General features: G+C 48.2%; 1 protein-coding gene across 1 annotated transcript; it reads left to right on the forward strand.

Moving 5' to 3' along the window:
* The first annotated feature begins 1,821 nt into the window (after nt 1–1,821).
* On the forward strand, nt 1,822–27,447 carry TOP1MT (DNA topoisomerase I mitochondrial). Its single transcript, XM_077808810.1, has 14 exons — nt 1,822–1,950; nt 6,937–7,052; nt 7,560–7,681; nt 9,474–9,596; nt 10,954–11,141; nt 12,116–12,260; nt 14,364–14,507; nt 15,348–15,533; nt 17,230–17,298; nt 18,703–18,817; nt 19,858–19,985; nt 21,165–21,259; nt 24,503–24,652; nt 26,529–27,447. Exons 3-14 carry the CDS (start codon nt 7,568–7,570, stop codon nt 26,629–26,631), a joined length of 1,560 nt encoding a protein of 519 aa, XP_077664936.1. The 5' UTR covers nt 1,822–1,950; nt 6,937–7,052; nt 7,560–7,567; the 3' UTR covers nt 26,632–27,447.
* Nucleotides 27,448–27,476: the final 29 nt, after the last annotated feature.

A 27,476-nucleotide genomic window follows, 5' to 3' on the forward strand; every position in this document is an offset into this window, starting at 1 on the left:
TAGACCCCATCATTTTATATGTATAGTTGGGATTATGTTTCCCAATGTGCATTACTTTGTATTTATCAACATTGAATTTAATCTGTCATTTTGTTGCCCAGTCACCCAGTTTTGAGAGACCCTTTTATAGCTCTTTGCAGTCTGCCTGGGACTTAACTATCTTGAGTAGTTTTGTATCACCTTCCTGTTTACCCCTTTTCCCAGATCATTTATAAATATGTTGAATAGGACTGGTCCCAGTACAGAGCCCTAAGGCTTGGCAGTGCTACCCTGTGTGCTTTTGTCACCTGGCCTCTTTGAACCTGATCTTTATATAAAACTTCCCTGAGCCACCAGTGCATGCGCCTGGTTATCTGTGGTTAGACTGAGGGTACCAGAGCATGCCCGTGAAGATGCACTGACAAAATCTAGGCTTCGGTCTGCTAATTTTAACCCCCCCCCCCCTTTTTTTGTTGGTAAGGTTCCAAGATACCATGGAACAAAAACCAATGGGGTTGGTGATGAGAACGCGGCCTTCTCTGGAGAGCTGGATGGTTCAGCTGAGGAAGTGGACATTATAGCCAAAGGCAGAACAAAAGAGGAAGAGGGGGAGAAAAATACTGAGAGGGAGTCAGGTTCATTCATCCCTGAGGGGCAAAGAGGGGAGAAACGAGTCAAAGACAGGAAAAGAAAAAGGGAAGAGGAAACGGAGAGAGGGAGCAGGGACCAGAAGGAAACTGAGCGGAGGAAGAAAGAGATCAGAGAGCAGGGGAAACATGAACTAAAGGAAAGTCAAGGGGGTATGAGTAAGAAAGAGAAACCTAAGAAGGAAAGTGCTTATGGGGAGGGAAAGGATGAGGAGAAGAGAGATGGTTCAGAGCCCAGTAAAGCCAAGAGGGAGAAGGGCATCACTGAAGCCATCTCTGGAAAGGGCGAAGGGCTAAAAGAGATGGGAAGGCAAGAGGATCACCCTAGGTTGGAAAGAGCAAAGGAGTCCAAGCAGATGAAGAGTGAGGATGATGCAGAGGGATTGGATGGGGGCGCTGGTGATCGAAGGGAAAAGGAAAAGCGAGGGAGTGAGGCAGCAGGGGAGGTGGAGAACAGGGCCAATACAGGGGAGGATGAAATACAGACAGAAAGAGGAAAGAACAGAATGGAAGAGAGAGAAAGGGCAGAGGGAGAAGAGAAGCCTGCACAACGGCCAGCAAGAGCAGCAGAGGATGAGGAGAAAAGGGAAGGTAAAGACATAGAGGGAGAGAAAAAGAATGTCAAAGCAAATAAGGAAGTGAAGGCAGGAAAGAACCAGAAAGAGAAAAGGCAGGAAAAGAGGGAAGAAAAGATAAAGGAAGCAAAAAACAAGAGGGAGAAAAGGGAAGGAGAGAAGAACAAAGAGAGTGAAGAAAAGACCGGAAGGAAAAAAACACAGAAGGATAAAAAGGTGGAAGATGAGAAAGAAATGGAAAAGGCAGAAGATGGGGCAATAGACGAACAAGAGGGAAGGGATGAGAAAAAGACTGAGAAAAGAGATGATGTGGAGGAAGAGAGGAAAAGAGAGGACAAAAGAATGAAGGATGAAAAAGAAATTAAGGAAGAGGAGGAGGAGGAGGAACAAGAGGGAGAAGGATGGGAAAGGAATGAAAGAATGGGAAGTGAACAGGAAATGGAGGAAAATAGCATTAGAGAGGAAAAGGAAGATCAGATGGAGAAAGATGAGATGAGGGAAACAAAGGAGAAACAAGGAAATGAGACGAACCAGGCCAAGAAAAAAAACAAGGAGAGAACAGCGAAGGATAAAAATAAAGGCACAGAAGAGAAGGGAAGAAAGAGCAAAGAGAAATCCAAGGAGGTGGAGAATGAGGGGGGATCAAGGAAAAGGAAAAGCAAAGAGGAAGGAGACAAGAAGAAACACAAGAAATTAAAGAAGGAGGAAGATGAGAAGGAAAAGAAGAAAGAGGAAAACAAGTGGAAGTGGTAAGCTTTCTGTGGGTTACCAGAGTGTGCTGGTGTTTGACCTGGGGGGAGATGTCAGGGATTATAGAGCCAATGGAATTTTATACTGATATTTTAAAATGTCAAAATATCAAATCTTATTAACTTTTTTTGTGGAATTTTTCCCGTTTTCCAACCAGCTACAGAGGAGGTCACATATTTTTGGAAATCTCAAAACTTTTTGGGGTGGGGGGGGACAAAACAGGAAAAATGCATGGAATTTTTTTGCTACATTTTTCCTTTTTTCTAACCAGCTTTAGCAAAATATACCCATGCATGTGCATTATAGAGCAGTGGGTGTAATTTCAATGCATGGGCATCATCTCATGTATTAATGCTGGCGTGTTTGCCTCACTGCTTTAAGAGAAAAGAAAATGGTTAAAAATAAAAGGGCGTGTGCAAGATAGAGAGATCCTTATACTGTACCATATACACAGGTTTCAGAATAGCAGCTGTGTTAGTCTGTATTCGCAAAAAGAACAGGAGGACTTGTGGCACCTTAGAGACTAACCAATTTATTTGAGCATAAGTTTAAGTGAGCTGTAGCTCGTGAAAGCTTATGCTCAAATAAATTGGTTAGTCTCTAAGATGCCACAAGTCCTCCTTTTCTTAGAGACTAACCAATTTATCTGAGCATAAGCTTTCGTGAGCTACAGCTCACTTCATCGGATGCCTTGAAGTGAGCTGTAGCTCACGAAAGCTTATGCTCAGATAAATTTGTTAGTCTCTAAGGTGCCACAAGTCCTCCTTTTCTTTGTACCATATACAGTATGTTTAAAAAGCACCTGCTATGATTGGTGTAGCCAGCAGATGTCACTGTATGCTGGAGTTTTGTCACAGGTGGTTAGAATTCAGATGGTAGATCAGTGGTTTTCAACCGGGGGGTCCGCAGAGCATGTCTAAGGGGTCCCACGAAAGGTGGTGGTTACCATAGAACAGTGATTTTCAATCTGTGGCTCGGGTCCACAGACGCTGTCTAAGATTTCCAAAGGGGTCCGCACCTCCATTTGAAAATGTTTAGGGGTCGGCAAATGAGAAAACCGCTGGGTTAGAAGATAGAGCCATCAGTTGGATGTTGTCAGGGAATTTTTAACAAGTCCCATCTGCATGATGGTCCACTGCTTTCCTTGCAGAGCTGACCAGTACTTCCCTCAGCAATAATTTTGCTGCAGTTCTTAAATTATCTGGAGTCCAACCCTGTTTTAAATGGTATAATTTGCATTCCCCCTTGGTATGGGGAATCTTATTTAGTGATCCTACCTCCTTGAGCGGAGGGTATCTTTTGATTACTCGCTGGACAAGTGTGGCTTGGCTGAATGAGGTGGTTGCATAGTAACTAGTTAGCTTGCACCATGTGGTCCCCATGCTGACACACGTCTGTGACTACATTTCCCAGGATGCTGTGCTGCCCTGGCATTGAATGAAGTCCAGCGACCTGCAAATTGTTTGGATAGGAATTGCATTTCTTAACTTTTTTTTATAGCAAGTGCCATTCTTTCAAAAGCAATGCCACCCTGGAGTGACCGGCCTTTGCAGCTCAGCCCAGGGGGAGCTGTGGAGGAAGGTGATGAAACACTTCCACGTGAAAGGTCATGGGATGTAACCGAGCTGAGACTGCTGTTAGCATGTGGCTAGCTGCAGAGTGCCTGGCTCTTGCATGTGGTCGCTCTTACCCATGGAGGTGTCATAGCAGCTTCTGCCATGTGACATGACTGGATTTCGGGCATGTTCCAGCGTGGTGGGGGGCTGGTTAGCCAAGCCCTGGGTCATTTTCACCCCAGTCCTGGCCGGGGGTGGCTCAGCAGCCTCCAGTCTTTGATACGCTTGCAGGTCAGTGCCGCTCGCAAGGGAGTGGTGACTGGCAAAGCCAGGTAAGGTGGGTGAGGTGAGATCTTTCATTGGACCAAGTTTCTGTTGGGGAGAGAGGCCAGTTTTCGAGCTACCCCGAGCTCTGCTCCAGGTCTGGGCACTGTCCTCAGCGTCACTGCTAAATACAAAGTGTGGGACAGATTGTTTAGCATAAATATGTATTTCCAGGGACCATTCAAGGTGAAATGGCCTGTTCACACCCCTCCAGTCATGGGGGGCAGGAGGTGGCGAGAAACAGCTGGGGTTATAGATTGTTGTAATAAATCGAGTGTCTCTGTTCGGTCCATGATTTTTAGTGTTTAGCAAAGTTATGAATGCAGGTTTCCTTGGCGGATGAGGGACTGACGGGTCAGATATGGACTGATCGCTTTGGGAAAAGTGTTCCCCCACAGGTGATGTGGTATTCTATCATTTGCCTGTGGGCGTTCATTCGAAAGCGTAGCGATTGTCTGGTTTCACCCACATAGTTGCTATTTGGGTCCGTGCCAATTTGAAGGGCCCTGCAGGAGCGCTGAAACCTGGGTAGAAGTGGGGGGCCAAACCAGGCAGAGATAAGAGCTGCTTAGGGTGCCCGGGCCAATGTGGGGAGCCCTGGACCCTCCCCCTGCCCTGTGAGGGGACTCCGGGGGCCCGAGAGCAGCCCCCAGCCTGTGTCCCTGCCTCGCGGGGCGTGCCGCCCAGGGCAGGTGGAGGGTCTGGGGCTCCCCCACAGCAGCCCGGGCTCCTTGGGCGGCTCTTAGCATGGCCCGGCTCCAGCTTCTGGCCTGGCCAGGGGTGAGGCCTACTGGGGAAGAGGAGGAGCAGGGGGCAGGGCCCCTTGGCAAGGGGGGGCTAAGGCCCACCTTAGCCCCCGCCACTGGGAAGAGTCTGGTGCCACTAGCAGGGGCTGCGTTTCACGGCAGGGGAGCTCATCATGTGAATGTGGTCCTCCTGCCCCCAAAGTATGCCCATGTTAAAAAGTGGGCAGGCGTGGCCCTCCCACTTTTAAAAGCGGGGGAAGGGCATGGCCCCTTGGCTCCCTGGTTCTGGTGCCCCTGGGCCCCCAGGGTGTGGGGGGCCCTAATGTTCTTTGTGCCCAGGGCCCCACTAAATCTGTATCAGCCTCTGTACGTGGGGCATTTAGTGCACGTGTGTGATAGGCGTGTGTAGGACCCCTGGATCCTGAAAGGTGCTTGTGGAAAGTGTTGATCATTGTAGCAGTGGAGGTATGTCTGCAGGTTTTGCATCTGTGGTTCTGGCAGGGCCTGGTGCCGCTTTGAGTTGGTGGGTCCTGGTCTGTGGGGAGCTTGCTTCTGATGATGAGGTTGAGCGGGGTTGAAGGCCAGAAGAGGGGGTTCAGGACAGATTTCATTCAGGAGGGGGTCCCCATTGCGTGTGGGTTGCATTACAACAATACTGCGTGCAAAGGCAGGTCAGGCATTGGTGATACTGTCAGTCTGGGGTAAATTAAACATCTGTGCAGTGTCTGTCTGTATCATGTGAATTGTTGCAGAGCATAGCTATCGAAGGCTCCATCAGAGAGCTGCTTTGGGCCAGCTTCTCAGCTGGTGTAACTCAGTGTAGTCCCACAATTCCTGGATTCTTTAGCCAGATTTTTGCCTTGATTGTCTTTCTGCAGACAGCAAACCTGCTGGTCTGATGTGTTCTTCCTGTTCCATATTACACCCCCCAGGGGAGGGGAAAAGCTAAACTACTTTCTACTCCCACCCAAAAAGGCGTGGAAGTTCTCAGCAGGCTTCGGGGGCCTCCTTAGTCATTTTGCTTATTGTGCCAGGGTTTGGCAGGGCAGCGTGGCGCACGCTTCGGATTTGCCAGTTTGCCTTGCGCGTGGCAGTGTTTTGGCATGACGGGATGATGTGAGAGCTTGGTGTGTCTAGGTCAAAGTCCAAGGGCACAAAATGTATCTGTTATCTAGATCGTCCTCACCCCCAAACTCCCCTCAATTAATTTTTCTCCATCACAGATGTTTGTTGAAGGATCCTCATTCCACAGCTAGGGTTGCAGCGATCTTAGAATCCTAGCTGATCAGCTGGGGTGGGGGGGCAAACTTTGTTAGCGTGAGGATCACACATGTCAGCAATAGTGATCAGGGTGTCCTTGCCTTGGCTCCTGCTCTTGAGCATAGGTGTGTCATCTGTTTCAGTCCCACAAAAATGAAGCCGGCTGGGGGTGGGAGGGGAGCATAGCAGACGGCATAACCTCCCTCCCTTCACAGCCACCGTGCAAGCCTGAGTCTATGTCCCAGCTTAGCTGGGATTTTCAGTCCCCTTCCCAAGCCCTTGCTTGGAGGCTAATGCATTAGGGCGTAAATAAAAGGTGAGTGGACAAATATCCTCCTGCAAGTGCTGCTGTTAGAGGAAACTGCATCACGAAAGGAGCCGTAAGGGTTATGCCGTGGCATTTAGGGACTCTGCATAAAACCAACACTGCGGCTCTGGTTTTTAGTTATGTTAAACGTGGGGGTCTAGAAGTGATTATAACACAGCTGGTTTGTCTGACACTCTCCACCGTATTGTGGTCAAGCCCCACACTGCTTATCTGCCCTTGTCTCCTACCATGCACCTGCTTCACTCCGCTCACCCTCCATTCGACTGCTTCTCCCATCTCCATGCCTTCTATCTAGATGCTTGTGTCACAGCATGTCACCATTACTAACGGATTTTAGACTCACCACACTTCTGTGAGGGAGGACAGTATTATCCCCATTGTACAGATGGGGAAACTGAGGCATGGGGTGGCTTAAGTGACTTGCCCAAGGTCATATAGGGAGTCAGTGGCTGAGCTGGAAATTGGACTCAAGTCTCCTGAGTACCAGTGCAGCACCCTGTCCACTAGAGCTAGACCATCCTCCCTAGCCTGGTTCCTTCCACACCATCCCCCTACCCATGGGGTAACCTCCTCAGCTGGTCCACAAGCCCTCTGCTCCAAATCTTTTCCTAAGACCCATTTCTCCCACGATGCCTACAGGAAGCTCACCGACTGGGTCCCCACTGTGTCCTGGGCTGGTGGTATCCCAAACGGAGCAGTAGGGAATTGAGGATCTGAGTAATGTAAGTGCTGAGACGCTCCCCAACCTTTCCCGATGTTTTTCTCTATAAGGTGGGAAGAGGAGAAGACAGACGATGGGGTGAAATGGAAACAGCTGGAGCACAAAGGCCCCTACTTCGCCCCTCTCTACGAGCCACTCCCTGACGATGTCAAGTTCTATTACGACGGTGCGTCCTGTTTTATCACTGATGCTGCCAAACGTAGCAATATTCATGACACGGCGCAGCTCGTAAAATGGGCCGAACAAAGAATACGGTTCATCTGAAGCAGACTGTCGCTCGCTCTGAGATGAGAGCCCACGTTAACCAGTCAGTTCAGGTCCACGGGCCTGGCAAGAGGCTAATTTTGCAGCCTCTCTGATTGCAGAACGTGGTGTTAAACATTGACTGTTTTTTAAAAGCCAATGCATTTAGAGTAATCCCGGGCATTCAGAAATCATGAGATTGTTCCCCCCCCCACCCCCCAGTTGGTTTGCAAATTGTAGAAGAAAAAAATTTTTTTAAAAGAAAATAATAAATGGTGAGGTTAGGGGAGGGGTAATTGCCTTACAGTATGCAAGCCTTTAGGGTTAATTCGCTTCACGCTTTCAAGTGTTTCTCTGCAGCCAGCTTGGATGGAGGGGGGATTCGAGCAGGCAGGTGACCGATGATAAAGCACACTGTGTTCCTGTACAGGCAAACCCATGAAGCTGAATGTGGCCACGGAGGAAATTGCCACCTTCTATGCAAAAATGCTAGATCACGAATATACAACCAAGGAGATTTTCCAGAACAATTTCTTCCATGACTGGAGAAAGGTACCTGCTTTGTGGGCCCGTAGTCACTGCTCCTTGGCCATAAGAACGCACGTGTGGGGGGCGGAAGGCTACGTCTCTAGGGGACGGAGCTGAGCTTGCGGTGCATGGCCTGTGCTGGGAACGGTAAGGGGTGTGTTTATGGGTGGAGCAGGAGAGGGGATGTACCGTGAGGAGGCTTAGCATTTTCACGTCATTGCTTTTGTGGGTTTGAGTCAAGAGGTGTTTGTAGCATCCCGGCCCGGACTGCTTCACATTAGTTTTTGGGTATTAATTGCCTAGGTTTTTTAAAAAAATGTTTAATAGGAGGTGGGGTTAGATGAGAAGGGGAAGGGTAGGGGTGTGTGTGTGTGTGTGAGTGAGAGAGAGACAGAGAGAGAGCCGTGGTGGGGGTATGAGCTGGGTTAAGCCTTGTCATGGGTTGAGTTAAACCTCATTGGAACTGGTGTGTGAATGTGTCCTTCACTTAACTGACAGTTAAGGGACCATGCCTAAAACAAGGCTTAACAGTCTGCCCAGAAGCTCGCACCATGTGGGCATGGGGTTCACTGGGTTTTGTTCTGCCTAGTTGCGTGTCTGTGAGTGTGGGAAAACGTTGAGCTGGGGGCAGACGAGGACCAGATTGATTGAGGCAAAGAAAGAAAGCTTAGCAAGAGCCTATAACCTCAGTGTAACCCTGGGAGAAGCGTAGAGAGAGAGTTTGGGGGTCTGGTTCTGGCTAAAGGGGTGTAGGGCTGTAAGCATAGAAGCTAGCCCCTGGTTTTGGTTCCTCCTGCGTTTGGAGAAGCAGGACTTTCAGCATTTCTTGTCAATAAACCAGATGGCATCAAATAAAATACCAGATTCCATCCACAGTTTCTGCTCTCAACTGGAACACCACCAGGTCTCTGAACTCTGACTAGCCGCTCAGGGGCAACCGTATTTTATCATGCAGCAGCTACACGTAAGCGATTCTATGTTGCAGGAGAAAATCTCACAGAACAGTGACTCCTCTCAGAGCAGGTTTTATGTGCACCTGGCCACTGGCTATAACGTATCCATGCCCAGCAACCCCATGTAGATCGGGCTTGTCTGCGCCTGGCTTGGAATTTCTTCCCTGTCTGCGCTGAGCTGTGGTTTAGTGCTGCTGTGCCACCCCAGAGGTGGTTGCATTGCACGGCTGTATGAAGTGATCCCCATACACAGACTTTGAAGTATTCAGTTTTGATCGGTAAATGTGGATTTCACCAAACACGTGCAATCCAAAGCAAAAAGGTTCCCACCAGTAATTGAAATTTACAGATAGGCGAAGTAAGAAAAATGGTGTTTGAGAACTTAGTAGAGTTTGGTTTAAGGATATTCACTGGGTAAGTTTTGACATGGAGTGTTGACAGGTTTTGTTTGAACGGTTATAAAGCTTCAACTTTTTTTTTTTTTTGAATCTCAGCAGCAGCTGTCATTAAATAAACATTGTTTGACTCGCCCCCGCCCCCAACCGTGAAAGTTTAAGTCAAGAAAAAATTGGACAGAATGATTGCAAATAAACATGGATATTATCCACTGAAATTATAAACAAACAAACATTGAATTCTGTCAGCCCTGCCTGTACACAGGCCCAGGCTTTCAAAAGCGGCCACTCGTTTAGAAAATAAACGTTTCTGACGCAGCGAAGCCTAGCCTAGCCTAGCACAGCTGCCAGCCTGCTGCTCGGCAGACCCTCCGGACAGCAAGCTTATTTTCCCCCCATGTGGCTTATCCCCCGTCGAAAATGAGATTTGCCTGCCTGTTCTCCAAGTCTCTTCTGGCTTTTGCTCAGGAAATGACCTCGGAGGAGCAGAAGAAGATAAAGCACCTGGAGAAGTGCGACTTCAAAGAGATGCACAAGTACTTTGTGGACAAAAATGAGGCCCGGAAAGCTTTGTCCAAAGAGGAGAAACAGGTTAGGAGGCTGTTTCTAATGACTCCTGTGGATGGTTGGTAGATATTTAGTCTGGGTGTGGGGGGCTTAATTTCCCTTATGTCAGCTGGTGTGTTTCACTGTATGCAATTGGAAAATTAATACTTCTGATTCAAAATCCTAAATCTGTTCTCTGTGCCTGGGTAGTTGTCGATAACCTCTTCCTGTTACCCTCCTCCATCCCTGCCCGTTTCTCACACTCATTTGCTGCATCTTGTCTTAAAATAGGGCAAGGAAAAACTTATTTTTCAAACTTTTCTGGGTAGAGACATGGAAGCAAAGTCAGACTCCAGTAGGTTTCAATTCTCATCCCTCAAACGCCCATAACATTTGCCTTTTTGGATTTGTGTCTATGGAGTTACTGGCCCATTCTCCAGAAGAAAGAATTTGTTTCTGATGCAACTGCTCAGACTTAGGCTCCTGTCCTGTTGACTTCACTGTGACTCCACACAAGCCTCAAGTTCTGCGAGTGTGGATCATCTGGCAGGGTCGTGACTGTTCGAATTCTGTGAGGACACATTAAGCCATTAGTCACGTTCTTATCACTGAGCGTACTTGGGCTACCTGTGGGTGTGGGTAATGTAGTGGCTTTAGAGGATGTAATCCTGTCTCTCTCCTAACGGCTCTCCCCAGCAATGATAAAATCCACGCTAATTACGGGCAATCCGTGAAATTGCTCGTTTAGCTCCAGTGCACTGGGGCTTGTGCTTTTCCTGTCCAGGCTTGATCCGTGATCACAGGTGCTGACTTTTATTTCTCCCGGTGGGTGCTCCACCCGTGCTCTGCCTGGAGACCCCGTCCCTACCCCTTCCCCGAGGCTCCACCCATGCCCCGCCTCTTCCCACCCCCATTACGCCCCTGAGTCTGCTCGCTGCTCTCCGCCCTTCCCAGAGTGCCTCCTGCCAGCCACCAAACAGCTGATTGTTGGCCCTGCCGAACAGCTGTGGCTGGTGGGTGTGGTGCATCCTCTATTTTTTGGTCTGTGGTTGCTTGACCCCCGGAGCGCCCACGGAGTCGGCGCCTACCTTCTGTATCTATACAGCCAGGGATCATTTAACAATGTACCGATTAATACTGGTTCTACCTCTTCCAGTCCCCCTGCTTCCGAAAAGAGAGGGTTGACTTATTTCCAGCCATTGGGTGTCCACTCACTGCCAGTGCTGGTGATTGCTGGCAGTCGGTTTGAAACGCCGTGGGAAGGGGCTTAGGTTTCTGATTCTTAAAGCTCTTGAATTTGTGAACCAGCTTTCTCCTGGAAGACCCGTGGGCAGTGGTAGGCGCAGCACCCGGGGTAGCACTTTGGACTGGTGTTTTCTTCATTGATTGTTTTTTAAATCAGAAACTGAAGGAGGAGGCAGATAAGATCCAGGAGGAGTATGGGTACTGCATCCTCGACGGGCACCGGGAGAAAATAGGCAACTTCAAAACCGAGCCCCCCGGGCTGTTCCGTGGGCGCGGGGACCACCCTAAAATGGGCATGCTGAAGAAGAGGATCATGCCGGAGGACGTCATCATAAACTGCAGCAAGTGAGTGAGTTCCCATTAGCTAGAGCGTAGCTCTTCTGGCCAGCTCCTCAGCTGGCGTCAATGGACTTTGCTCCATTAAAGGCCAACATTTTCTCCCCGGCGTTATCCCTGGCTTTATTCAAGTCACTCTGCAGCCCGCCTGCTTCCAGCAGGGCTAAGTCACTGCTTTGCTCTACTGTTACTCCTGAGATTTAAATTCACATGGGACATCCTGAGCCACCTTCTGAGGAGTTTTCCCCTTTCTACACGACAGGTACATTTCACAGTCAGATCCTTTGTAGATACAGATGGAGTGGCCCAGGAGTAGCCAGTCAACTCCAATTTCACATCTGACCAGGGATTTCTTATTAAAGCTTTGCAAAGGAGAAACACGTGTTGCGATGCCCTCATTGCTGCTTTGGGAGGTCTGAAGAAAGCCCAAGAGATTCTCTCCCTACCCTGCCCCTCCTGCCCCGAATCCTGCTTGTTTCTACCTCAGAAATATCAGGGACGCAGTTGTCAACGTTTTGCCTGTTGGAGGACTGCATGGAGGGCTGTGAGCTGCGGCTTGGAAACTTTCTGAGCCCTTCGTTAAAGAGGGCAGGGTTAGCAAAGAGCGTTTCTTCCTTGGATTTGAGTCAAATAAGTGTTAATCCGATATTATGAAGTTTGGGTAAAAAAGTCACGTCCCCACTCAATGAGTTTCAATTGCTTGGCGTACCCAGTGCTATCAAACCCACTACTTCTCCAGTTGTCTCTAGTCTTCTGGGTAAAAGACTTGGATGTTTAATATTATAACTCAGCAGAAAGTCTCTTTACTCCTTTACAAGAACAAACCTGGCCCATCCAAAAAGAAGCCATCGGGGCTCAAGTCCATTTTTTCCCCTTGGTTGGCGTTTTGTGTCATTAGCTTTGGGTTGGTTTCGGTTGGTCTTTGAATAGAAGGGCCCAGGGGAGTGGTTGTAATTTTGCTTTGTATCCTCTCCACCCACCAGGGACTCTGAAACCCCCAAGCCCCCATCGGGTCACAAGTGGAAGGAAGTGCGCTGTGACAACACTGTCACGTGGCTGGCTTCGTGGACTGAGAACATCCAGAACTCGATTAAGTACATCATGCTGAACCCTAGTTCCAAGCTAAAGGTGGGGTGTGCTGTTCCCTGTCAGCCCACCTGTTTGCCATTTGATTGACCCCTTTTATGCCACAGTCCACGTACATGCCCGTGGAGGAGCAGTTGGCAAAATCTTCTGTGTGCCGCGTCTTTGTGTATTTGTCTGGTGGGACTGTCGGTGCGTCGTACGGCTACCCCAGTAACATCACAAGCCTTGCGAGAGAAGCTAGAGTCTCTTGAAAGTGGAGGCTTTTGCAGTTATGCCTCTGACTTTGGATTTGTATGGAAAGACCTTTCTGGCTTAAAGAGAGGCCAGGTGGCCTAATGGATAGAGCATTGGATGGGTCTCAGGAGACACGGGTTCTATCCCCGTCTCTGCCGGGTAAGCCCCTGTGAAATCTGTTCCTTTGTGTGCTTTTACCCTATACTATACTGATTTCACGGGGGGAGACCAGTGTTTCTCAAATCGAGGGTCCTGACCCAAAAGGGAGTTGCAAGGGAGGTCACAAGGTTATTTTAGGGGGCTTGCAGTATTGCCACCCTGACTTCTGCGCTGCTGCCTTCAGAGCTGGGCAGCTGGAGAGCGGCAGCTGCTGACTGAGGGCCCAGCTCTGCAGGCAGCGGTGCAGAAGTAAGGGTGGAAACACCACACCAGGCCACCCTGACTTCTCCGCTGGTGCTGGCTCTGCCTTCAGCTCCGGGCTCCCGACCAGCAGCCGCCGCTCTCCAGCTGCCCAGCTCTGAAGGCAGCATCGCCGCCAGCAGCAGCACAGAAGTAAGGGTAGCCGTACTGCAGCCCCCCCCACAATACCCTTGCATTCCCCCCCCCCCCCCACACACACAACTTCTTTTTGGATTAGGACCCCCTACAATTACAATACCATGAAATTTCAGATTTCAATAGCTGAAATCATGAAATTTACCATTTTTAAATCCTATGACCGTTAAATTGACCAAAATGGACCGTGAATTTGATAGGCCCTAGTTATAATGATTCACTAAGATGGGTAGAACATGGCTGGGGAGACTGTTCTGTTTTACAGTAACCCAGGCAGTGGTGGTTTTGATAGTCTAAATGGGCCCGTATTGGGCTTAATATTAGCAACATGCTTTGTTCTCCCTTTTTACTTTAAAAAAGGCAGTTTAAATCCAGAAATGTTCTACAAATACAACAGGGAGGTTAATAAACGTGCAAAAGTCAGGGCACAATGTCAAAGCTTTCATTGTAGCGTTAACTCAGCTACGTTGCATTTAGGTTCACATTGAACAATCTGTTAGTAATCAAATATTATAGATGTGCAAAAATTGAGAGTTAGTGCTTTATCATTGCTTGATTTATATTCTTAATCTAACAATGAGACGCGCGTTAGAATGATCTTCTTACAATAAGTACGGTGAAGTCAGTGCTGGTTCAGTGCTTCTGCACAGCCATCAGGGGGCGCCGAAACCATTCTTCCAAAAATTGTCGTTATTCCTCTTTAACTTGAGTGACATGGATAGGTGATTTATTTAAAAAAAATCAACCGAACACTGAACAGTATTTAGAAGCTGGACAGTGTTCTTAATGATTTTCTATCTTCAAAGTAGGTCCAATCTGGAACCAGGAACTTTCCTTGTACAGGGTTTTATTCCTGGAGCAGATTAGGAATTGTTTGACACAACGGTTTTGGCTGGAAAAGGCTGCTTTGTCAAAGTCAAACGGTTTCCATGGGAAAGGGTCTGCTTTGGTTGATTTTCCTACACCAAAAAATTTTTAAAAAAATCTTTTTTTTTTTTTAATTGTTGAAATGAAAAACTCTGGTTTTCTGGCTCAAAATAACTTTTCACTTAGAAATTTAAGCTAACTCTAGTTGGGAAACAATGGTCAAAATCCAAACAAAATGTTTTGAAATGATTGAAAGGAAGCGGTTTGATTGACCTGAACCAGTTATTTTTTAAGATGTTTGATTGGTGAAAATTTTAGATGTCGACTTTTTGCCCCAAACCCAGGATGGGAAATTTTTTGCTTGATCTCGAAATGTTTTGCAGGATGGGAAAGCAGTATCTTGCCTAGCTCTGTTTATTACCTGTGACAGTGGCCGGGTGGCAGTGGATGCTGTTCAGGGCAAGTAGAAACATCCATTTTTCCTTCCAGGGGGAGAAGGACTGGCAGAAATATGAAGTAGCCAGACGTTTAAAAGGTGTAGTCGGCAAGATCCGCTCTCAGTATCGTGCAGACTGGAAATCCAGGGAGATGAAGAAACGGCAAAGATCTGTGGCCCTCTACTTCATTGACAAGGTGCCGGCTTGCTTCTCTGTCTTGTTGGGCTTGTTGCTTGTAAAATTACTTTATCTGAGGTACAGTCACACTTGCTGGTAGCTGCGAGTCATGGGTTAGCCCACGAGTGGAAGCCACTCGTGGTCACAGAGAGCGTGGGAGTGCATTGCGATGGGAAGTGTCCAGAGCTGTCCGTGAAAGCATGCTGGTGATACAGCATCATATGGACTGTTACACACATTTCCTAGAAAAAAACAGCCCTGCCTTTGCTACCCCCCAACACACACTGATTTCCAGCATGCGCGCGATGCTTGTCAAACCTGCTGCCGCTTGCACAGACGAATAAGGGACGCTGCATCCGCTGACAACAGAGTTCTGTGTTGTGAGGGTTATTTCAATGCTGCTGCTTGTTGCAGGGAATTCTCCGACTGAAAATAGGGCTGTATTATCCTTGCTGCATGTAAATGCAACTGAGTCTGTGTCCTCTTCTGATATCCCTCCCCTGGGCCATCTAATTCCTGAACTATTTCCTGCCTCTCTCCGGCCTAGCTGAAGGCATAAGCATAATGATACATGCGTAGCAAGGGCCCTTGAGATGCTTTCCTGCCAGGGCATTTCTGCACAGCTGTTCGAAGGGGTGTAAACATGAGCATAAAGATGAACGATGGAGCAAAGAAACTCAAGATGCTAATGGGGCATTTAGAGTCTGCGGTGATTGGGGCTGTGCCGACCCCGCGGTGGAAAGAAGTATACAGTGTGTTTCTCACAGCATCGTGGCCTCTTTAGCACTGTTTTTGGGGGGAGGAGGTGTATAATGGAAGATTAGGGGTTTCCATCCCTCCTCTGCTGTGTTCCTCCCAGCTGGCCCTGAGAGCCGGTAACGAGAAGGAAGAAGGGGAGACTGCGGACACAGTTGGCTGCTGCTCCCTGCGTGTTGAGCACATTAAGCTGCACCCAGAGCTGGACGGGCAGGAGCACGTTGTGGAGTTTGACTTCCTGGGGAAAGACTCGATCCGGTATTACAACAAAGTGCCTGTGGAGAAACCGGTGAGCAGGGCTGGAGGGAGGTTCGCACGCACTCCCACAGATAGCTAATCGATCCACAGTGCCTGTCCATCTCCCTAGTACCTAAGCGTCTCACAATCTTTAACGAATGTATTCTCCCAACTCCCATGTGAGGTAGGATAGGGTTATTATCTCCATTGTACAGATGGGGAAACTGAGTCATGGTGGGACTAAGTGACTCACCCCTGAATGTACAGGGAGGCTGTGTCAAAGCAGAGACATGAACCCAGGTCTCTCAACTCCCAGACTAGTGCCCTAACCACTTGGCCATCCTTCCTATAAGAGCATAAGAACGCCTGTGCTGGGTCAGAGCAATGGTCCATCTAGCCCAACATCCTGTCTTCCGACAGTGGTCAGTGCCAGGTGCTTCTGCGGAATGAACAGAACCGGACAGTTTATCAAGTGATCCTGCTGCCTATTAATTTCATTGGATGACCCCTAAGTCTTGTATTATTTGAAGGGGTAAAAAACACTTCCCTATTAACCCCTCCTTCCCCCTTCATGTTTTTATAAACCTCTGTCATATGCCCCCTTGGTCATCCCTTTTCCAAGCTGAACGGTCCCAGTCTTATTAATCTCTCCTCATACGGAAGCCATTCCATACCCCTCATCATTTTTGTTGCCCTTTTCTGTACCTTTTCCGATGCCAATATATCTTTTTTGAGATGGGACAACCAGAACTGCACACAGTATTCCAGGCGTGGACATACTAGGGATTTATATAGTGGCATTATGATATTTTCTATCTTATTATGGTCTCATTTCCTCAAGAAAATTGAAACAAAATATTGACACTGGTCTGATTGTCAACTCCAGCCAGTCGTGTGCCATCATCAAGGGCCGGGCCCTCAGCTGGTGGAACTCAGCGTAGTTCTGTTGATTTGAGATTCACACCCGCTGGAGACCTGGTCCAACTTTTCTCCTAGGAAAATGGACTCGAGCTCTTCTGTGTCTTAACACTTCTGAGCTCAGAGACTTTATTTTCGGTCGCCACACCTTCTCCCCCCCGCTTTGTAGTTATTGTCACCATACTGGGTGGAGTCAGTGTAGTTATTTGTACCACATACATGCGGATCTTAGTTTCCCCAGACCATCCAACGTCATTGGGTTTGCACTTGTAAGTTGGTGAAAGATGCTGAAATACACTTGAGTGACAAGCTTTTTAAATCACAAGTTACAGTATAGAGGAAAAAAATGTACTGGGCCATATGTCACTGGCCTCTGCGTATTTAGGGTAATGCTTTTCTGTCCTCATTGACTTCAGCCTAAATTAGCAAACGATTCAAATGCATCGTTATCTACCTGGGGTCTACACTCTATGCTGCCACGCTGTCAATTGGCAAGAGCGTTACCTCTGTGTCCCTTTTCCTGATCTATAACATAGTGTGATACGCACCTCACAAGAATGGTAAGGCTAAATGCAGGTGGGTAATCTTGTGTCCGAGGTAAAAACATTTGCCCAAGGTCACAAGAAGACAGTGGATAACCTGGGGATTAAATCTAGGAGCCCCAGCCTTCAGATGGAAGATGGTGTGATATATCCATCATGAGGGTATTGAGGCTTAGCTAACGTTGCTTTGGGATTCTGGGATGAAGAATCCAGTGGAGGGTAGCATCCGTGAGAGCTGCCACCTCACTTTTGCATGGCCCTTTGATGTAATTCTTCGTGTCGTTGCAGGTGTTCAAGAACTTACAGTTATTCATGGAGAACAAAGACCCAGGGGACGACCTCTTTGACAGGCTGAATGTAAGCTGGATTCGTCTTGCTCTTGAAACCGAAGGGCCAGTCGTGCCGACTTGAGCTAGGCAGATAGTGCAAACAGTTGCCCCAGTCTTGCCTGCAGCACCCCAAGCTAGTTCAGTTCCATACTTCCCTTGAGCAGAGAGGCTGCCAGACCCGGCAATACGGTATTTGCATAAGGGGGTCAGTTGGGTGAGGCCCCTCGTTTCATTTTTACCCATGACCTTGATTTTTAATGCCCATCTTCTCCCGTGATTAGCTAGTGCGACCAGCTGTGTCCCCCAGCACCCCACTGTAATCTTTGATTTCTCAATCCAGTTGCTGCGTGAGTAGTAACTCGGCAGCTGGGCTTTCTGGACCCCGCGCCACGATGGCAGACCCGCTGTCTCCAGCAGGTTATAAAACTGCCTGCAGCAGCTTAGGACAGCTCCAAACAGTCCAGGGGTTCAAAGTCTGCAGCAGACCCACAGTCTTGAGGCCGTATTTAAACAGAGCCAAACCTTTCCCTCACCAACAGGGCAAGTCGCTATTTCCTGAGGGCAGCCATGCTGTCAGAAATGGCCTACATCCACCAGTTTCTGTGGGGGTAGCCTGAGCCACCCTTCAGAAAAGAGGCTAAGCAAGGCTGGGCCTTGAGATTGAGGGCCTGCTTCTCTGGTGCCCTTCACCTGTGCAGAGTGGGGGTTTAACCTGACCTTTCTGACATGTGAGAGGTTTTAACACCTCTCAAGGTGCAGGGCAATTTAGAGCCTGGCCCAGAGCCTTCTGTGGTTTCTCTCCTGGAATCTGGCCTCCTGCCGAGTTGTGTTAGCCACCAGCCCATAAATACACGCTAACGAATCGTTTCCATTTCTGTGGGCACTTCAAAGACTTGTGAGCCGCCCTCTCCCAGGCCACCTCAGCTTTTGTACCCAGTCTGCTCCCCTATGCTGCATTCACACCCCCCAAAACATTGTGTCTTCAAATGCATGTTGTTCTATGGGAGGGCTCTTATCTGTGAGGCCAAGGATGCCTAGCTAAGTAATTGGGTCCTGCGACAGTTTTTGACCCCCCCCCCCCCAAGCACAAACACCGGTGGTCTTGGTGTTTAGTATCTGCGTCTTTTGATGGGACTGTGACTCCATATGGCTCAGCAGTATAAATTCAAGCCGATGTTGGATCTGATCATTAGCTAGTGCAGATCCATTGAGTTCAATGGAGCTATGCCAGTATACTCCATCCCGTATACTCACCAATTTCAGAGCTGATGTGCAAAATGACAAGAAATCTACGCACTTCTCTGCTCCTCATCACTGTAGTTTTTTGTGCCTAAAGTCTGCCCGCTTACAAATAAAAGGGAAATTGAAAACCAAGCACTTTGTTTTCCCGCTTTTTACTACTTTTCCCCTCTGCCTTGTCTCTTTTTTTCAGACAACGGTCTTGAACAAACATCTTCAGGATTTGATGGACGGGCTGACAGCCAAGGTGTTCAGAACTTACAACGCTTCCATCACTCTGCAGGAGCAGCTGAAAGCACTCACGAACGGTAAGAGAACGTTTCCTTCAGCAGCTTGTGGAACTTATGGCCACACGAGGCAGTGGAATCAAATGCCACATGCCCATAGCAACATGCAGTTAATGTGAGTTAGGCTGAAAGTTATCAAAGCCTCCGAGATACCAAATGAGTGTAGTAATAGTCAGGAAGGGAATATTTTTTGCCTTTGCTGCACAGTGGATTAGCGGTATTATCTTGGGCCTATTGTTTTGCCTTGCTCTGGAACATGAGTTGTTAGCTATCTCTGGAGGCAAGATAATGGGCAAACCCTATGCACCTCTGGGCCCTCTTTCCTTCTTCCAACCTCTGATACATCATAGGGTAGCCCGTGATTTTAGTTTATTGTTCATTTATTATGTGATGTTATGATTAACATGTCATATTTTATATAATTATTGTATGTTAAATAGAGTTAAGTTGTAGGATTATAGAGGTATAAGATTGATCAGTGTGTCGTTGATTGATTTCTGTAGTTATAACTGGTACATTGATGTGTATAGGAGCCGGGTATGCTGTGACATTCATAACTTTGTTGGCAACTTCAATACAGTGGATAGAAGATAGTGGGCCTTGCAATCGTCTGTGTTACTTGCCTGTGGTTTCATCTGTTCCGATGAGCTCTAGATCTAAAACAAGCGGAGATAATTCTGTTTAACTTGAGGCTGTAGCTACCAGAGCTTAACCCTCAATGGTGTCACATAACACTGCTAAAATGAACCTGCAATAAAAATAAAGGCTGCAGATAAATAGGGGAGGGATAGCTCAGTGGTTTGAGCATTGGCCTGCTAAACCCAGGGTTGTGAGTTCAATCCTTGAGGGGGCCATTTGGGGATTGGTCCTGCTTTGAACAGGGGGTTGGACTAGATGATCTCCTGAGGTCCCTTCCATCTCTGATATTCTATGATTCTATGATTCTAAATAGGTATATCCTGTAAATCAGTTAAATTTTTTCCCATCTTGAAAGCCTGTAATTTTTACCCTCCTTCCATTTCCTTTACCGGGTGCTTAACAATTACATTGTGTTTTTCCAGCTGAGGACAACGTAGCAGCAAAACTCCTCTCCTACAACCGAGCCAACCGAGCAGTGGCCATTCTGTGCAACCATCAGAGAGCCACGCCCAAGAGCTTTGAGAAGTCGATGCAGAACCTCCAGGCCAAGGTAACAGAGGAAGGATGCTGATAACAGCCCGAAGAGTTATTGCTTCTGTGTATCAGATGCATTTCAGGGTTGCTAATCCGGACTTTGACCAGGTGCTGTGTGGTTTGGGAGAGTTTTTGTTTTGAAATTACTTACCGGGCATCAAAAATGATTTGAGGGCTGGAAAAAATGCCTCGCGGAGAAACTTAAGGAGTCATTCTGTTTAGCTTATGAGAAAGGAAGTCAAGAGGTGGCTTGATTACAGCGTAATGGCGGGAAAATCCTGGGTACTAACCAGCTCTTTAATCAGAACAAGAGCCGGTGGCAGGAAGCTGAAGCCAGCCCAATTCAAATTAAAAACTGGACACACATTTTGACTAGTGAGGATGACGGAACTCAAACACTGGAGCAAACTCCAATGGGAAGCGCTGGGTTCTCCATCTCTTGATGTCTTCAGATCCAGACTGGCTGCTTTTCTGGATGCTTTGGCCACGCACGAGCGATTGGATTTGGTATGGGGGGTAACTGGCTGAAATTCTATGGCCTCTTGTGCAGGAGCTTGGATTAGATCTGTGAATTCAGGGTGCTTTTCCTTAGCCCCGCCAGACAGTCCTATTGATGTATCCCTTACATTTCTATCGCTTAATTATTTCAGTGTCTGAGCTCATTATCAGCTGTCTTTATTTGTTACACTGCCGTAGATTAGAGTTTAAGGCCAAAAGGAACCACCAGATCATTCAGTCCAACCTCCTGTATCTCGCAGGCCACAAGCAGCACCCAGCACCCACACACCAAACCCAACAACCAGAATTAGACCAAAGTGTCACAGCCCTCAGGAAAGCTAACTAGTGCATGTCACAAGCAGAGAACAGGAGGGACTGAAGTGCACCAGTGCCTGAAACTCCTGCCGTGGTCACAGCAGGAGTCGTGAGCTCTCTGAGCAGCGAGGCTGCTTTCTGAGACCAGCTCTGTCCGTCTTTTTACGATGCGAAATGCCTAAAACCAGGCCAGCAAAAAGGGACTGGCCTGTGGGACACGCAAAATTCTGGAGCAGGTGTGATAGGAAACCCAGGGTGGAGGTGACAAGGAAACCCAGTAGCGCGTATGATGGAGGCACTGGGTCGCCGTTGGGGTGGAAGCGATGTCAGGTCTTCTCCGGGAAGAAGGGAAGTTCAGGGTAGTTTGTGTTTGTTTTCCCAGATCGACGCCAAGAAGGATCAGCTGGCCGAGGCGCAGATTGAGTTGAAAAGAGCCAAGGCTGATCTCAAAGCCAAAAAGGATGTGAAATCTAAAGCGTGAGGATCTCGTTTATTACAGTCTTTGTTAGCAGAGGGAAGCGGGCAGGACTGGGGACATGGCTAGACTATACGATTCAGCTGATTTAAGTTAAGTCGACATACAGCCACCGCAGTAATTAAGTTGATTTTTAATGTCCACACTATGCTCTTTCTGTCGGCGGTGAGCATCCTGACCAAGAGCACTTGCAGCATTTTAACTGGCATTTTGGGGCCCTTGCAGCCGGAGCCCCGCTGCCTGGGCCTGACAGCCGGAGCCCCACTACCCAGGCTCAGGCTCTCCTCTCTCTTTTGCCCCCCACCCCCACCAATCCCTCACCAGGCAATGGGGCTCCGGCTGTCAGCCCCTGGTGGCAACAGTCAGTGTAAGCACAACCCAGTGTCTGCCCGGACATTGCGTTGATCTAACTACATCGACCTGAGCGCTATGCCTCTCGCGGCAGTGGAGTGAAGTCCGTGTAGCGGGAGAGTTACATCAGCGGGAGCGATGTTTTAGTGTAGATGCTTGCAGAGTTAGATCGAGGTCAGCTGCCTTATGGCGACCTAACTCTGTAGTGTACACCAGGCCTGGGTGATACGGGATCCATGGACTGGGGAGAGGGATCGGGCTTGGTAGTTTTTCTTAGCCTTGTTTTCAGTTTCTCCTGCCACTCCAAAATTAGAAAACCCTTGCTGTGAAGCATCAGTGTGGGAGTCACTGGGGGCCATCATGACTTTGAGGATGTTCCTTACTAGCATGGCCTGCTGGTTAAAAATGAGCTTCTGACCTGGCTCTTAGGCCTGGAGCCTGCAAGAGTGGAGGGTGAGGGGGTTTCTTTATGGGAAATCATCCTGTATAAAGGCAGGTTTTGGACACCACGAGCCGCCCACCTTTATCGATGCTCCTGCTAAAGTACTGCCCAGACAAGTGGCACATGCTTCAAGCTTCTTGTGGATAGAGACATTTGATCTGGCACAAAGCTGTGCCCTTGGCCGGAATAGGAGGGGAGGAGGAGGAGGAGCACTGGCATTGATAGAAGGCACCTTTGCCATCCAGCGATGGTTTCAGAGCTCTTAATCGCTTCACTGATTTCCCTTCTGGGGACTGGTTGTCATGGTGACCCTACTCTCGAAGATCACATAAAAACCCAGGTGTTTTGGTTTGTTGAGTCTGTCTTTTGAGATCCACCTTAGTGCCCTAACCAAATCCTCCTCGTCGCTATCTTAGGAACATCTCTAGGCTTCATGCCATGCGGTCTCATCCTGTCGATGCTAATCTATGCAGCGATTGGCCCTAAAATGGGTTATTGGTTGCTTCATGGACTAGCAGATTGGATGCTGTGTAGGTCTAACAGGCTTGTGCACAATGCTGAAGCCAAAGACTCTTTCCAAGCAGTCGAGTCTTTCAATCTACTTCTCCAACATTAATCTTTACACTGTCTCCCACATCATTGTTACCAAATTTCCTTGCAAATGATGGAACACTCTCCATCAAACGAATCCCATATATCCATGACCTTGTGCCACCTTTATCCTGTAGCCTTTTATTTTATTTAAAGTGAATGTAGTAATGGGGTATTACACCACCGTGGGTTTGGCTCTGGCGGCTAGTTTCAAGTTCAATACAGTGCAAGTCACCTCTGCTACTTGCTTCAGATATAGAGTCTCTAGGACACATAAAGACCCAGGATAGTGACCACACAGACATTCAAGTACAAGGTCTAGTCTGTTTTACAAGTTTTATTAAAGTTATGATTACCCAAGCATGTAGAAATGCTATACAGACTTATGCACAAGTTACAGCTATAGTTATACTCACATCCTTAACTATAATGTTAGGGTCTGATGGGTCTCTCATGGCTTGATCGTCAGTAGAGGAATGGTTCCTGCTGGAGTTTCCCATAGGGAGCTCAATTTTCCCAGTCTGGCCACCCCTTTTGTATAATGTGGTTCTGTTTAAACCTACATTCTGCGCATGTCCATAAAAGGGTCAACCCTCTTTTTCCTTATTGGTCTGATGTCCCCATGAAACTTAAGGGACCCCAATTTCTATAGGTTGTGTAGATTCTCTTTATTCTCATTAGCACTGATGCCCCCTGTGGTTAGGGCATGTGTTAGAACAATGTGATTACCGGGTATCTTGTAAGCAAAAAAACTTTTACTGTTAATTTTTTGCGATATCACCCATTGGTGCATCTTTTCCCTTAATTTTAGGGCATCGGGTTATTCTTCAGTCACTTATTTATGTCAGCATATCTTATCGAAAGGCCTAGTATGGCTAAGCTAAAATCTTACAGGCCTCAACCTGTAGGCCTTGCGTTTCAGCTGTACTTACTTAGATGCCTAATGCATGATTATTCCCTTCTAACTACTGATCAATCTTATACTTCAAGAATCTTACAACGTAATTCTATTTAGCATACATTGATTATATATAAGATAATTAGGAGGCTGGAGCACACGACTTATGAGGAGAGGCTGAGGGAACTGGGATTGTTTAGTCTGCAGAATGAGGGGGGATTTGATAGCTGCTTTCAACTACCTGAAAGGGGATTCCAAAGAGGATGGATCTAGATTGTTCTCAGTGGTAGCAGATGACAGAACAAGGAGTAATGGTCTCAAGTTGCAGTGGGGGAGGTTTAGGTTGGATATTAGGAAAAGCTTTTTCACTAGGAGGGTGGTGAAGCACTGGAAGGGGTTACCTAGGGAGGTGGTGGAATCTCCTTCCTTTGAAGTTTTTAAGGTCAGGCTTGACAAAGCCCTGGCTGGGATGATTTAGTTGGGGATGGGTCCTGCTTTGAGCAGGGGGTTGGACTAGATGACCTCCTGAGGTCCCTTCCAACCTGGATATCCTATGATTCTATGATAACGTTAGTTAATTATAACATCACACAATAAATGAACAATAAACTAAAATCATTGGCTACAATCCCTAGCATTTATAGTTGACACCAATGGGAGCCTTTCCACTCACTTTAATGGATCAGCGCCTCAGGTCTTAGTGACTGTTAAACAAAACCTCTGGGACTCGACCCTCGTGGCTGTGGCAAACCGGGGGTCTTGGCTCCTTCTCCTGGCTTGGTCAGAGCGGCAGGCTCCGTCTCTGTTGTTGAAGCTAGGTGTACGGCGTATTTGCTTGCCGTGCCGCACGTAGGACGGCTAGAGCGCTGAGGGGCTGCACTGCAGTGTATCGCTCTGTATTTCAGCCCTGCTTTGTTTCCCTTTTTTAACGTCCCGTCTGCCTTGTCCCTGCTCTTCCGCCAGCGCCGTGGAGAAGAAAAAGAAGCTGCTGGAGAAGATCCAAGAACAGCTGCTGAAGCTGAACGTTCAAGCCACAGACAAAGAGGAAAACAAGCAGATTGCTCTGGGCACATCCAAGCTGAACTATCTGGATCCCAGGATTAGTGTGGCCTGGTAGGCTGCTGGCTCTCTTCAGAGCTGTTCCTTTACCCTCCTATGTGCCTATCCCATTGACGCGGAGCAAGCGCTGCCCACGCCGAATGAAACATCCACTTGCCCCCTCAAACATAGGCGCCGACTCCGCGAGTGCTCTGGGGCTGGAGCCACCCACGGGGAAAAAAGTGAGTGCTCAGCACCCACTGGCAGCCCCACTAATCAGCTCCTGCCCCCCACCCCCAGCCCTCCCGCCAATCAGCTCCTGCCCCTCCCTCCAGCCCCTCCCACCTGCCACAATCAGCTGTTCAGCAGCAAGCAGGAGGCAGCTGGGTGCATTTGGGGAATGTGGCGGAGCAGAGGCAGAACAGGGGCGGGGAAGGGGTGGCGTGGGGGCGGGGCCTGGGGCGGAGCAGGGGTTGAGCATCCCCCGGGAAACGACAAAGTCGGCGCCTGTGGCCTCAAGTCTCTGGATCTGGGGGAAAGGGGGCGTTTTGCAGACAAAACCAGGCTTGGCAGGGCCAAGGCTGCCAGGAGAGGGGCCGAGTTGCAAAGCTGCGCATCCCTCACAGGGAATGTCCTGCAAGCAGCTCTTCTTGTGTATGACAAGGGAGCTTCAGCTAAGGCAGCTCTGCTCTCCCCCGCTGTGGCAGGATGGCCCCGGGCACAAAGGCGATCCCTCAGGAAACTGGGTCCCAAACCAGCCTCTGAGGGCTCGTCTGTACAGTGAGCCAGCGTACGGCAAACTGGGGTGGGAATCTACAGTGCTGTAGCCTGCAGCCCCCGACTGGCCTTATGGACCTGCTCCCGTGCGCTAGAAGTTGTGTAGCATGGCACCGGGGTCCCTACCGAATGGTCAGTGTGCAGCGGCCTGCCCTAAGTTAAAACCAACACCTTGAGTTGCACCCATTGGAAGCTAGTGCGGATCCCAGGGCACCTGGTGTCTTGCACTGCTAGTGGGAAACTCGGCTTCCCTTATCTTTCTAGCCCTGTGGTATCTGAGCACTTCACAGTCGTTAATGGTTTTATTCCTCCCAGCACCCCTGAGAGGTAGGGAAGGGGTATCCGCCTTCTACAGATGATTAGACGGTGATGTGGCCAAAGTCAGACAAGGAACCAGGCTGAACTGGGAATTGAACCCACATCTTTTGAATCCCAGGCCAGTCTCTCATAGGCCAGAAGGGACCATCATGACCATTTAGTCTGAGCTCCTGCACATTTTAGGCCACAGACCCTCACCGGCCGTCGCCCGCAATAGGCCCCTGCTGAGTTATTGATGTCCTCATGGTTTAAAGACTTCACGTTACAGAGAGTCCACCATTTACACTAATTCATACCAGCAAGTGACCCTGGGGAAAATTCCTTCCCACCCTCAACTCTGGCAGTCACTTAGACCCTGAGCATGTGGGTGAGACCCACCAGCCAGACACCCGGGAAAGAATTCTCTGTAGTAACTCAGAGCCCTTCCCATCCAGTTCCTGTCTCCAGCCGTTGGGGATTTTTGCTCCTGGCAGTTGCAGATCGGCTCCATGGCATTGTAGGCTGTCCCCTCGTACCATCCCCTCCATAGATTTATCAAGCTCCGTCTTATCCACTGGCCACCCTTCCTCCCTCCATTAGTGTGTAACAGAAGACTAAAAAGCCTAGTATGCTGTATAGTGCTGTGAGTGGGGAAGTGATGCATGTCACTCACAAAACTGCAGTTCCATACCTCTGTTATCTCAAAGCATTTATGTAAAGCTAGAGAAAACCCACAGAATCTGACAACATTAGCAAATGCCCAGTGGGTAAGAATCCTTCCCTGACAGGGTGTTGAACTGGCGGATCTAATAGCAACTGCCTGCTGCTGCCGACACCTTCTGCTACCATTCAGCGTCTGCCCTGTGCTTGCCCGCAGGTGTAAGAAGTTTGGAGTGCCCATTGAGAAGATTTACAATAAGACCCAGAGAGAGAAGTTTGCCTGGGCAATTGACATGGCTGATGAAGACTTTGAGTTCTGAGAATGGGGCTTCCCACTGAGAAACGGAAACCCGTGTTACCTCTTGTTCTTCTGGCAGCTTTGGAAGTTTTTATGTATTGGGGAAAATACGTGTAATGGAAGAATTTGATACCTGTATATCATGTCTTTTTTTGTATAAAAAGAACCCCCGAGTTTAAATCGGAAACACAGGTACCACTCCCAGTGGTACTAATCCTGACTATAGTGGCCTTATATATGAACTTTCAGATCCTTCTCTCTGCTCCCAAGTGCTTCATGTCTTCTTTCCCCTTCAGTTCTGAGATGATGGAGGTTAGGTACGAGTCTTAAGTATACAGTATAAAACTACATTAGATTATCTAATCCCATCTCCATTCTCTGTATCAGGGTGTCTCTACCCTTGCACTCTGCCTGAGAATTAGCTTGACAAGAAACACTAAGGAATGATAGTGCTGGAACCAAGCGATTGGGGAGACTGAAAGCAGCTGTAACATGACTGAAGGGCTGTAGCAGGAGTCCTGGGTATACTGTGAGAAGGGATAGTCTACAGATTTCTAACCCTGTCTGAGCTGGAGTAAGAATTACAGGATATTTTATTTTCTCTATTCTTTGGAAGGGGAAACTGGTTCAGATGCACACAGATAGTCATGGTGATCTATAGGAAACATTTGGTTTATGGAGGGAGGAAATGATTGAAAAGGCCAACCAGCACTTAGGGTTGTTATACAATAGATGGTTGAAACCCAAAATGAAAATCCTATTGATTTGAGCAAAGCCTGCTCAAATGCACCTTCACTGTATAACCTTGGTCTAGCAGAACCGTTCTCTGTGGCCCTGATCCAAAACCCACTGAAGTCAATAGATGTT

Source organism: Eretmochelys imbricata, chromosome 2 (assembly GCF_965152235.1).
Source record: "Eretmochelys imbricata isolate rEreImb1 chromosome 2, rEreImb1.hap1, whole genome shotgun sequence".
Taxonomy (NCBI): domain Eukaryota; kingdom Metazoa; phylum Chordata; order Testudines; family Cheloniidae; genus Eretmochelys; species Eretmochelys imbricata.

Bases quoted from the DNA above. Each gene is read 5' to 3' on its own strand.
- TOP1MT (XM_077808810.1), top strand. From the start codon at position 7,568: ATGAAGCTGAATGTGGCCACGGAGGAAATTGCCACCTTCTATGCAAAA. The intron at 14,508-15,347 runs GTGCCGGCTTGC...TGTTCCTCCCAG, and splicing joins CCCTCTACTTCATTGACAAG to CTGGCCCTGAGAGCCGGTAA. The intron at 17,299-18,702 runs GTAAGCTGGATT...TCTTTTTTTCAG, and splicing joins ACCTCTTTGACAGGCTGAAT to ACAACGGTCTTGAACAAACA.